Source organism: Vidua macroura, chromosome 1, assembly GCF_024509145.1.
Source record: "Vidua macroura isolate BioBank_ID:100142 chromosome 1, ASM2450914v1, whole genome shotgun sequence".
NCBI classification, from domain to species: domain Eukaryota; kingdom Metazoa; phylum Chordata; class Aves; order Passeriformes; family Viduidae; genus Vidua; species Vidua macroura.
The window spans coordinates 146,307,515-146,320,422 of NC_071571.1; the positions used below are offsets into that span (position 1 = coordinate 146,307,515).

At 44.9% G+C, this 12,908-nt stretch overlaps 1 protein-coding gene across 1 annotated transcript in view; it reads left to right on the top strand.

Annotated features, from left to right (window-relative positions):
• Positions 1-560: 560 nt before the first annotated feature.
• CCN4 (cellular communication network factor 4) overlaps positions 561-12,908 on the top strand; it is a 33,954-nt gene continuing 21,606 nt past the window's right edge. Inside the window, exon 1 of the mRNA XM_053992696.1 lies at positions 561-728. Coding sequence (XP_053848671.1) covers positions 681-728 — 48 coding nt within the window. The 5' untranslated portion in view covers positions 561-680. The remainder of the gene's footprint in view (positions 729-12,908) is intronic.

A 12,908-nucleotide genomic window follows, 5' to 3' on the forward strand; every position in this document is an offset into this window, starting at 1 on the left:
CTGATGCACACTCTTAAACACTGAAATCATGGAAGGGATGTGCAGCATGGCAGGGGATTGTGTGATCTAGGGTTGCTCTGTAAAGAGAGGAGTCCCAAAGGAGTCGTCAGACTGCTTCCCACAGGGTGTGCAAGACAAATGTCCTTTTGCTCTTCAAATGAAGTCACTGTTTTTAAAAATCAAATACATCAAACATCTGTGAATAATTGTATACGTGTCATGTCATTGATTGTAACCAGTAAAGTCAGATCAAACATTTCTTGCTGTACTAGCTACATTGCCAGAGTCTGAATGCCTTCAGCAACATGAGGGATGAGCTCTGAGCCTTTTGAAGCTGAGCTAAAATCGCAGTGTTCTGGATCCCGGCGTGCAGCTTTCCCTTTAAGAGCCCTTTGGCTCACGGCGATGCACTGAAATGCAGGAGGTGGGACAACACCACACACAAAAATGAAGAAGTGAAGGCAGGAAAAGTTTCTCCAGAGGAAAAATGCAGGGCTTGTCCTTCACCGTGACGTCAGGTCTGTCTTTAATAAAATCCCCAAAGAGCCAAGAGAAAAAGGCAGAGTGCCTGGGCTGAGTTGCCAGTTCAGGATTGCTCTGCATTCCCCAAAGTAGTGTTTTTGTTCAAAACGGCTCTAAATCTGGGTTCAATCAAATGTATTTAATCCCGGCTTCCAGGGATGAGGTGGCTTTTGCCCTGGATTCTAGCAGCAAGCAGCATTTTGCAGGTGAGTTTGGAAACTGCTGGGGAGAGCTGTCTTCTGCAAACACACTGGGGATTTAATGCGGGATGAGCTGGGAGAGCCGAGTGTGCTGCATGTGGGAAGGAGGGCACTGGAAGATTTGGGGAGGTGGAAGGTGTGAGAGCAGGAAGGGAAAGGTGAAGGAAAGGGAAAGGGAAAGGGAAAGGGAAAGGGAAAGGGAAAGGGAAAGGGAAAGGGAAAGGGAAGGAAAAAGGAAAGGAAAGGAAAGGAAAGGAAAGGAAAGGAAAGGAAAGGAAAGGAAAGGAAAGGAAAGGAAAGGAAAGGAAAGGAAAGGAAAGGAAAGGAAAGGAAAGGAAAGGAAAGGAAAGGAAAGGAAAGGAAAGGATGCAGAAGCGTCTCAGAGTTGAGCTCTTCTCAGCATCCAGGTGGATCAACACAGAAAACTATAGGTTTGGTTTTTTTTGTTTGTTTGGTTTTTTTTTGTTGTTTTTTTTTTTTTTTTTCTTTTCTTTTTTCTATTCATTGTTATTATTTGTGCCATGGAGCAAAAGAAGGATGAGGAGATTCCCCTCAGCAGCACGGCTGAGGCTGTCAGGGACCGGTATGGAGGGGAAAGGGCAGGTTCCCGCCGGGCGGCGATGCCCAGGAGTTCCGGGACCGAGGCAGCCCCGGTGCCGGTACCGGGGCGGGGCGAAGCCGTGTCGGAACCGGGACCGGGTCCCGGAGGTGCCGCTCCCGCTGGTGGAGCCGCTCCCGCCGCTGCCTCGGGGCCGCCGCGGGAGGAGGATTTGATCCCCCTCCCGATCTCTTGGAGATCGCTTTCCTCCCCCTCCGCTGTGGAAAACCGGTCCGGGGAAGCCGCTTGTTTCCCAAAGGTGCCCGAGTTTTGCTCTGCCTTTCCCGGTGCTTGCCGCAGCTCGGGTAGAATTCCCGGGCGAGAGGGCTGGAATGAGAGCAGCCGTGGGGAGCGTGAGGGTCCGACGGGAGAAGCAGCGCCTGTCCTCGGAGAGTGAGCGGTGCCCTGTCCCCTGTCCCCCATCCCCGGAGGCTCAGGGAGCCTTGGGGACCCCGGGAGTGAGCGGGATGTTAGAGACCCCTTTGGGCTACGTAGCTCGAGGCGGGGTGTTCCCGGAGCCAGACACGTGTCAGCGGTGTCTGAGCATCCCTGTGCTCGGAGCGGGGTGACAGCAACTGCTCTGCGCGGCCAGGGCTGCTGGCATCAGCGGCTGGCTCGTGTTTTGTGAGAGACTCTAATCCAGGAAAGCAGCACGCGTGGTGCGGCACACCAGGCACACCTGTGTGACAGCAGATGGCACAGAGATAAGTTCTGCGTGGATGCTGATAACAGGGCGTCTTCTGTAAAATAAAACACACCACAAAACCGACAGCAAACAAACGGCACCTCTTGTGCTCCTGCGGGAAGTTGGTTCTTACCGCAGCTGATTTTTGTTCAGCGAGGAAAAAGTCAGAGGGAGGTGCGCCCTGCCCCTCAAACACTGTCACTAGGAGAGATCTGTGCAAACCTTGTAAATTGTGCAGTGGTTGTCCTGGGTTCCCTTGGTATGAAAGATTTTTGTAAAAAACCTGCTGTGGCATGAAAAATCTCTGTGAGTGTGTCAATACATGCAGGCACATGCACTTGCTGAGGGGGTAGGCAAGTGAATGCAATCCAGATACTCCTAGCAGCATGTTTGGTCTAAAGAGTATTTAGAAAGAGTTCAGAACCAGTTTTAAAAATAGCCTAAAAAGTCTCCTGGGTCTCAACAGCTGAGTTCCAGCTCAGGATGTCCATTGAGCAGAGCAGGTGAAGCTGCTTCTTGGAGCATTCAGGGACACTGTCACCTCCTGAACACACACATGGGGTTGGAATTTGGAAGGCTGTGCTTAGAAATCACTGTGTGGGGATCCTTTCTCCCCAGTAATGAACTGGCTTTCTCTGGACCCTCTCCATGCCTGAACTGGGATGTGATGGGAGGTTGGTAGGCTGAGGAAAAGCAGGTTTCTGTTTGTCATATACAAAGGAGTGAGGAAACAGGGATGAAAAAGTGTACAGCATGGATCAGTGAGAGGGGATGGGGAGAGCACCTGGGAAGGAGTATTAGCCTATGTAGTATTGAAAGGACTTTTGGGAGCAGAGAATTCTTAGTTTAGTCTGATTAAGGGCACTGTATGAAGAAACAAAGAATATTGCAATTATTTTGGGATATTGTGAATATTTAGCTGGCATGGCCACCTTGCTCATGAGATATTTTAGTTAAGTCATGAGAGTCATAACAAATGAGTCCTGGTAAAGGTCCAACACTGCCCCACCTTATCATCCATAGTTTCTGTCTTTGCTGGCATAACCACAACAGTAATAAAGATCTTTCTAACTCTGTAGAGACATTGATGGAGTGGTAGCACCAGGCAGGTCCCTGTGCACATTTTGCAAAGCCCTGTGGTCTCCCTGGAGACTTGTCACTCTTCACGTATAGGAAGAACTATGGACAGAAAAAGATGTTCCACTGGGAAAGAGGAGGGTTCTTTGGGTTAGATATAATATTGTTCCAGGGAGAAAGGTAGAGGAGATAATATAGAAAGGTCAGGCAGGTCTCGAAGGCATCGCAGAAGGCAGCTCTCAGGTTCTGCATCTCCTGTTTGAAACTACAAGGAATTATTCAGTTCTTAAAGAATTTTATCGACAGGGGGGCAAAACTGCACAGGTGATGGGCTTGTGAAGAAAAAAGAAAAAAATAACTGAACATAGCTGGAATATTAGGCATAAGTTTTGAAAAAATTCTTGAAATACTTTTTTTTTTTTAATTTTACATAGATCTAAGGACAGAGACCATGGGAGCCTAAGTCCCTTCAACCAGGCTGAGATTCCTCAGTGCCTGAGTCATTTCTGCAGCAAGGGCTTTAAAACTGGATGTGTTGGCTCCTTTCAGTGTTGCACATTGAGGAGTCAGAGCCAGCATCTTCAGTCTCTAGTCCTGATGACTCAGAAGTGTGAGGCCACTTATTCAGAAAGGACAAAATGTCCTAAACCAGGGTGATGATTAAAGAAACTATTCTGCACGTTGTAGAAAATTAGTCAAGGAGCTTATGTAGGAAGAACAGCATTGGAGGTTTGTAAAACATTTGAAGTGAAGAAATGGGTGCTGTGTGGATCTGACAATCTAAAATAAAAAATAATAGGGTGAATGCAAACTTGCAGGCTTCTCAAATAGAAAAAAGAAAGCAAAGAATCAAGTTGTTCTTCATCACATCTACTAGCAGGCAGGTATTGATTTATCTGATGTGATGGCAGTCATGGTACACAAACACAAAGCTTTTGGCTTTGATGGGTGGGAAGGAGGAGAGAGATGCTCAGAAATGGTTTTATTTGGCACCATCTCATTTGTGGACACCTTACTTCACTACACAGTAACTGATAATGACGCAGGCTCAGGGCTGCCTCAGGCTGTGTGTTAAGAACCACAATGTGGTTTTTTTCTTTCTTTTATGAGATTTATTTTACAGATATAAAGCCAAGAATTTAGTCTTTAAAATATTTGGATTTGGAAGCAGGAAAAAAAAAATTAAAATTTCTTTGGGCTCTTCCAGAAAAAAAAACCCAACATATTTTCACCAAACGTAAACAAAAAAAAAAAAAAAAAAAACAAAAAAAACAAAGCAAAGCAAAAACACAAAGAAAAGAAAAAGTGACACCTTTATTCTTCCCTGTAAAAATCCCAGGGCTCTCCAGGGAGGGTGAGCTGAGGTTTAACAGAAGCACCTGCTAAGTGCTTCTTAACAGAATGCTCCCGGTTTGCACCATGGCTAATGATGCACAGATAATCTCAGGCAGCACAGGTTCAAAGTTGCTGTGCCTTGTCCTTCTAACCTTCCCACTATTCTCTCTTGCTTGACAACATCTGGTTACCAGAGATAGACTGGGTACACTTCTCTGCAGAAGGACTCTTATCCTACACTTCCATAAATTGTAGATGACAATTAAATTGCTGTGGTTATAGCAGCTGAAGATTCAGCTATGGAAATTGACATCTTGAGGCTTGAAGCTGGCAGACACAGCTCCCATGGGTATGGCTGCATTGTGCACAGGGCCTTCCCAAAGCTGATCTTTCATTTGGCAGACCCTCCTCACACATCCACTTGCAGAGTGAACTCATTGCTAAGGCAACATCCTGAAGGTAGCACTGAATGTTCTTCACATGGATCAGAGGCCCACACCCAAGTCTGTTTCTGATGAAGATGCTTCCTAAGTACACACACACTCACAGACACACACACACACACAGAGAAAGACACACACACGCAGAAGTAGGACCTGATGCGTTTTCTTTCATATTTTTTTCCTGTAAGTGTCTGAATTTGCTTTGGTAGTGTGAAACAGTATCTTTTCCAGCATCAACCACAACAGAGCTGTGGACAGGAATTCCTTTCCTCACCCTCCTCACAGTTGTGCCACTGCCTGTTTTTGTCCCCTGGGACAGGTCCTGTCCCCATTCCACACTGCAGCAGTCCTGCTCTCAGGTGAGGCTTCTCCAGGAGAAGGCATTAGTTAAAAGTGATAGCTATGGATTTTAGCAAAAGTGTGAGATTTATTTGGTGATTCTGTGTATCTGTCCTTTCAAGGACTCAAGCATGTTTAGTTTCTCCTGCCTTCCCCAGGTGCTATGCTCAAAAATTTGAGCACAGAAGTTCTCTATACCTATATGGGGCATTTGTCTTCATTCTTCAGAAGCTCTGGGCTCCCATGTTAGGATGTTAAGAGTTGCTTTAGCATCTTGCCAGGGCTCAGCTTACTGAGAACTGCTCCTTTTGGATGTCTCAGTGTCCCAGAGGGGTCTTGAGCATTCCTATCTGGACAGCACTGGCTCTCATGCATGAATGGAATTGAAGCTGTTTTTAAACCCAAGAAATGTATGTGAACCTTGGCAGCTGTGGCCTGGCAAAAGCTGGACATCCACAGCTTCAGCTGAAAATACATTTGAATATTGAACCTGACAGTGCCTCATGGTGTGGGCCAGAAAGCAGGATGAGATTTTACTCAGTCTTTCAGATTTGTTAATAGGAGGTTTGGGTAGGTATCCTGGATTAATTTATTCCTCCTGCTTTCCCCTTTGCTTTCATATGATATTGTTCAAGCATCCTCTTTCTTATGGTCCTTGTCTTGAAAGCACAAGTTTCCCTTTCTGTTGAGTGGAAACATTGACTGATAGTTGATAGGCCCAAAGAAATGCTACTCATTTGTTTCCTTTCTGTGTTGTGATGTCTGCCAAGTTGGACTGGACTTCCAGCAACCGATTTCCCCATCGTTCCCTCTTCACATGTTGTGCCACCCAGGGTTTGCTGCACCCTGAGGTGAGTTCTCTTCAGCTTCCCATGCAGGAGATCACAGAACTGATTTTTACAGTTGTGCTGCAGGGTCAAGGGACTTTGACTGCTGCTTTAGGAGCTCTGTGCAGGTATTCTCCAGTGCTGCTCTGAGTTTCCTAGCTATGGGTGAGGATCACGGGTTCTTCTACAGCCTGGTGGTCTCCCAGCTGTGGGATGTACCTCTGCCGGTGCTGTTATTTATTTGCATCCATACTGAAACCTTATGTGTGTTCTGGCATCCTGTGTGAAGCTTCTGGAGTCCTTTTAATCCCTTGTATTTTCTCATAGACTGCTGCTGGGTTTTGTAATCCTTGCATCTGGGCAAGGTGTGGGAAAGTAAAAGGGGAAAAAAGACATTTTTACCTCTGTGGGTGCCAACCACTGACTCTGTCCCACAAATAAATATTCTTGTGGTTGGGGAAGGAAAGGAGAGCCTTTAGGCTGAAATAGCTGTGGAAGAAGATAGCACTTAAGCTGAACTTTGTGGCATAACTCAAATAATGAATTTCTAATACTTGGGTTGGTAATGCATTCCAGGACTCTGTGGTCATCTCAGTTCCTCTTCTCTTTCTCAATAGCTCCCACGTTGTTCTTCTGTTTTATTAGTCTGGGTCTGTCATTCCACTTAACCTATAAAGCAAACAAGAGATGAGCAAGTTGGAAGGCCAAGTTTCATGAAATCCAGGATGGCGAGCAATGAGCCCAAAAGGAAACCTGAGAGGTATTTGCAGAAATAATTGTGGGCTCGTCCACAGAGGGTTATGAGTCACCTGGATCCTGATGTTGCTGGACACCTGCACAGTTAAGCCTTCGCTGTCACAGAGCAATTCCAGCACTGCAAAAGGACCTTATTCTATGAGCTTGCATTGCAAATTCACAAGATTTCCTAGGAAAAAAAAATTCTCATGCTTGGTGATGGGAAGGTGCAGCAAGATCTCTTCGTCTAGCATGAAACAAACTCCTACTCATCTTGAAGTAAACTTGCCCTTTCCCTCCCAAACATATTAAAATAATCTCTAGTGAAAGGCTTCCAAGTAGATATGATGATTGGTTTTATTATTACATCTCTAACAACTGTCCAACTGCAACTGTGTAGCTTGACTCAGTTGGTATTTACATTAGATTCAGAAATATGAAAATATCATATGTAGTCATAGAATTACAGAATGGTTTGGGTTGGACAGGACTTTTAAAGGTTATACTGTCATATACAGGGGCATCTTCAAATCAGCCAGGCTGCTCAGAGCCCTCCAACCTGACTGTCAGTGTATTGAGGAATGGAGCATCCACCACCTGTCTGGGCAACCAGTGCCAGTGTTCAACCACCCTTCCAAAAATCTTCCTTATGTCTAATCCAAACTGACCGTCCTTCAGTTTAAACCCATTATCCCTTGCACCCTTGCAGTATCTGTGTATAAAGAAAAGAACACAGTAAAGTCAGGAGTAGTAACCAACTTTGTAATTCTGTATGCCACCAGGAACAGTGCAGCCCACACAGGTTTCACAGGTTTGACCAAAATTGTTCTGAATAACTCACTGACTATCATTATTAAACATTTGATTTTATTTTCATTAGAAGGTAGCAATAATTTGTAGCTACATGAACTATAGAGCTTTCCATTTTCTAGAATTTGTAAATACAGGTCACATTTTAATTTCCGAGTGGCTTAAAGATTTTGATTCTTTCCATGCTCCACCAGTTTTCCACACTACGATCAGACTTCTCTTTTTGTTGTTTTCTTACTGAAGCTTTTGAGTTACAAGTGAATGCAGAAAGGGAAGGGGGTTGTTTTTTCTCTTGCTGAAGTTTCCTCTTCTCCACACAGATATCCTTGGCCTGTGAAAAGAAGAACATAGAGTAAAAAATGGAGCATGGCTTTGCTGGAACACAGTTTGATGCCTTTTGGGGACAACACTAATCACCCAAAGCAATGACTCTGGTGAACTTGTTTTCTCCATGTAGGGGCCAGCCTTCTTGCACTGGTTGAACAATAATATACCAGGGCTCTGCAGAGAGACTGGGAACTCCCCCAGAAAGTGCCATGACTATCCTATAGCATCTCCTGGCTGTTCTCTACACCCCTGTGCCATCATCACTGCCATTCCTGATGTGTCCTTGGCATTCTCATAGCTGTGGGCACATGAGGTCACTCTGTAGCTGAGGTTTTGGACTTGCAAGTCTTCCTTTCTGTTTTTTTTTTTTCAAGTCCACCAGTATATTCCTGGGTGTATGTGATGACCAAGCAGGCTACAGCTCACATGTATGATCACCCACTTGTATCAGCTGTGACAAAGGGAACTCTGTATCTGGGCTGATAAGGAGGCAGAGACATTGAAATCCATATGGGGAGAATTAAGTTTTCCTCTGAATGGCTGGCACATGTTCCTGGCTGCCCCCAGGCTACCAGTTCCTTGGGTTGAGACTAACAGCTGAGTCATTTTAGCTGTTTAGCAAGGAAGGACCAAACCACAAAAACTGCAGCCAGTGCTAAGAATCTGCAAATGGATTACATGATAAAACTCTTTGGTTACAGTTTAATGGGGGAGGGGGGGGGAGGGGAAGGGTGGAAAACAATAATTAGAAAAATAGCCAGGTTTCATTAACTAGTTTGGGCATTCAGCAGGTGATTTATTGGTAAGTACTGCTGGCAAGATCCTGCAAGATTTTGGACTTACAGGACTGGATCATACCCACAGCATCTGTGTGTGGGCTGATAAAGAGTGAAGAGAATAAGGGCAAATTCATTTGGCTCCTTTCTGTGAGTTTTATTTCCACATTTGACCCTAGTAGTTAAATATAAAATGACATCCCTGCTATTTAACACTACAGTTCATTTATGGAGACAGTTCATTATTAATTTTCACTGTTCTGGTAGAGTGCCAAGGGCATATTTTTAAAATTACATTTATTCTATGAGGCCCAGCAGTCCTTGAGCCTGACAAAGGGGTCATAGGTAGCGGAATCCGGGAGGTTGCTTGACTTATATTTCCATATTTTGCATCAAAACCTGTGCTGTTATTGCTCAGTGCACTGGGGTTCCCCACAGAGGTGGTGTGATCCTGCTTATGAAAGCTGGTGAATTCCTTGCCCACCAAAGCTGCCTGGGTGTGGGTGAGCTCCCAGGTTTGTGGTGGAACAATGCATTACATACCTAGTTTCAGGCTCAAATAAGATATTTCCGCTTTTTAAAGATTATATGCTTAATTCTGTGTGGTTTATGTGTGTGTGTGTGTGTGTGTGTATGTGTGTATATATATAGGGCATATATGCACCCCCCATTCCCTTTGTATTTTTTTGGTCTGTGTCAGTTTTTCCATACATATCATACAGAGAGCCTGCTTGCACTTGAGGAGATATTTGTGCCATATTTTTCACTGTTTCTCCCTGTCCCAGCAATATTAAAATGCTTGCCAGAGTATCATCTGGGAGTCTGGAGTATTTGATTAGAAGAGTGAATGGATACTACAGCAGCAAAGTTGAGATTCCTTCAAAAACTCTTCATCCTCGATAACTGTGACATTTTATAGAGCAATTATTAAATAATTGAATTTGTTTCATTCCCATGTGACTATAGGACTATAAAGGGGTTGATCGTGGTTTCATTGTTCACCCTCTGACATACAAGGGAAGCCTCCTTAGAAAAACTGCCTCTGCAGTGGGAGCTGGCAGAATATAAATATCCTGGCTTAACACCTCCCGCCCCCTCCCCATCCGCTTCTCGAATGTGGTTTTCCTGGTACAAATGGTGTCCGTGGGGCAGCCTTGGCCCAGGGGGATGCTCGGGAGAAGCAGGGTTCTGCTGGGGAGCACCATTTGCGCACCAACACTGCCCTCGCGTGTCGGGGCTGTGGGAGACCAAAATGTTAGTAACCACAAAATTAGCAATTCGTCTTCATCCTCCGAGAGACAGACCACACAGCTGGTGTCCTCCTCCATGGGTGGAAGCAGCAGCGTTAACTGTTTTAGGGCTGAGGAGTTGCCACTTTCCAGTCTGGCATCGTTTGAGATGGGGAAGTGGCAGCAATGCCCTGGCCTGAGCAAAGTTCTGTTTTGTTCTGCTTTGTTTTGTTCTGTGTTATGACATTCATAGTGTCAGCAGGTCTCTGGATCACAAACAGGAATTCTGTCACCTGCTTGGTTTAGCCCTGGGCTCCAGCAGTATCAGAGCTGCCTGCAAGCAAGAGGGAATCGTGTGAAAGACCCATTTCATCACTCTGCACAGATCCATCAAGCTATAAACTGCTGATCACCACTGATGTGTGGGATTTGAAGTGTGGGAGAGGTGAAAGAGTTCTGCCCTTTTGCAGGCATCAGGTGCATGTGAGGGTTGAAATCCAAACACTAAGAAACTGGCTTTGCTGAGCTGACAGCACCTGAGAGGCAGCTCAGTGGAACAATTTCTTTTTTTGAATCCAGTAAGAACTCTGTGACTTAGTTTATTAGCTGTGTGTAGGAGGAGGGATCATGGTATGGTCACAGTGTAGGAACAAGAAATCTAACTGCTATTTCTGCCTCTGCCACAGATATCCTGTCTGCCTGTGGAACACTTCACCTCTGGGGCCCCAGATTAAAATGGGATCATTTAATAATATCACCCTCATGAAAGTTGCTTCTTTCCACCATGAGTAATCCCTCCTAGAAACAGAGTGTGACACACTCTTCTTGCTTGTGCATGTGGTGTGTGTGCATTCTGAGTTGGAGAGGTGATACCTTTAAGTATATCAGCCTTCATATTTAATTCTTGCATCAATTTTTTAGGTTCATTCTCTGGCATCTCTTTTTTCCAAAGCTCTGAATTTCAGTTCTCTTTCCACTGACCTTGGGATTGAAGGGATTAATTCTCCCGCTCAATTCATCCTTTTTCTAGATTTATAATTTCACTCCTTTTATTTTTTTCTTAGTGAATTTGTGCCAGGAAGTGTTCTCTTTTCCTTAGTTGTAGTTTCCACTGTATTTAATTCAAAAGCTATGGTTTTGCCCCCAAAGTCTTGTAAAAATCAAAGCCTTTCTCTATTTTCTTCCTTCCACATTTGCAATGTGTCAGCTTTTGTTAGGGGTGGTAGGGAAGGTACAGCTGCGTTTTGGGGCTTTCTGTTGTGTATTAAAAGAGGATCTGAGCTTTGAGTATATCTGGAATAAAGTCTGTAGTGCAAAGCCCAGACTGGCTCAAGAGCTGGCTCTGACTTCTTCTAAGCCCCCTCATTCCCACTGCACAAATTTGCTCTTTTTGCTGTTTCTGGGCCAGATCTTCAGGAACAGCCTGTTCTCCCTGTTCAGGGACTCATCACCCCCATTGCCTTCTCTTTCATGGCACATGGAACAAGAAGCTGCCCATAGCCATCACTCTGCTGACTGTTCCCCCAGAGCAGTTCTCACTAAAAAGAAAAACATATTCCTTAGAAAAATTGTTTGGATCAGCCCATCTCCCAGGCCTCAGATGGGAGACTTCTCCAGGTGATCTTCTCTCCAAGCTCCCTTTGGCTGTGTCCCCCTGCTGGCTTCTCATCCTTGATGCTCCTCTCAGCTGCTGCTCTGGGCAGCCAAAACGTGGCTGAGAGAAGCCCGTGGTGTTCTCCTGTCAGCACCAGGGACTCTTTGCCTCCCAGGGCCACAGTGTGGGGCTGCCAAGGCAGATAAACCCCAGTCAGTGACCTCGGGGCCTGGGCACCCACAGCCCCAGTGACCTCGCCTTGACGTGGGCTCCAGGGTAGGAGCAAACGCCTGATTCAGAGCTATCACAATGCACTGGCCCTGGGAGCTGACCACCTTATAACCACCTTATAACCACCTTATAACCACCTTTACAATCAGCTTTATCCAAGCCTTGCATGCCAAATATTCTCAGCCAAGTGCTGCTGATTTTCAGAAAGGAAAAGAATTCTTTTCCTAGCCACGAGCTAGCAGCCAAGAGAAGGAACTTTCCCGTGCCAGGTCTGTTGAATTTTAAATGTGAGCTCTGTGGAAATCCAGACCAACACGGACCAGATGTGGTGAAATTGCCCATGAGAAAGTAAGGAAACTTTACAAATCTGAGAGAACATCAAGGTGAAAATTTTAAATCTGAATTCAAGGTTTTCTTTAAAGAATGTTATCAAGTAGCCAAACTATTAAAAAGAGATTTCCCTTAAACCTGAGATGCAGAGAGGATCTCAGAACATCTGTTGATGGGAACTTCCTCATGAACCCCAGTTCAGTGCTGAGGAAACACTGTTTTGGAACAAAACCATGCTTTTATTCCCTTCTCACGAACATTGAATAAATCTCTTTCTGAGATATTTGAACAGCAGACATTCTGAATTCTTTTAATGTTATGAACATACCTGCTGCCTCCTGGCAGTTGCCCTGGGTTTTCAGCCTCTGCCTGTGGAAGCCCCCAATGCTTTTTGATATTTTTTAAATCTCATATTTTGTGATCAACTTATTTCTCTTTGATGCTATTAAAGTGTAAGACAGTGTTTGTTTTTACTTTTTGGTTGGTTTTGGGGGTTTTGTTTGTTTGTTTGTTTGTTTGTTTTTTGGGTTTTTTTGGGGGGGTCAATCTGTGTGGATTATTTGATGCTATTAAAATCTATGGCATGAAATGATACATCACCATTTCCCCTGAGTTGAGTAATTACCTGAAATAAAACCTCCAAACAAACAGGATATGGATCTAAATCCCTCTTAAAGATTGAAAATAAGGTAAAAATGTGGCAGAGTGACTGTGAAACCCAAACATCCTCTCTCCACAGCCACTACCAAGCAGGCAGTATCTGTTTTCTCTTCTGACCTGAGGGGTTAATGGTTGTGGGCTCTGTCAACATGGGGGGTGAGACTCTGGTCCCTAAATGTTAGCCTTAAAC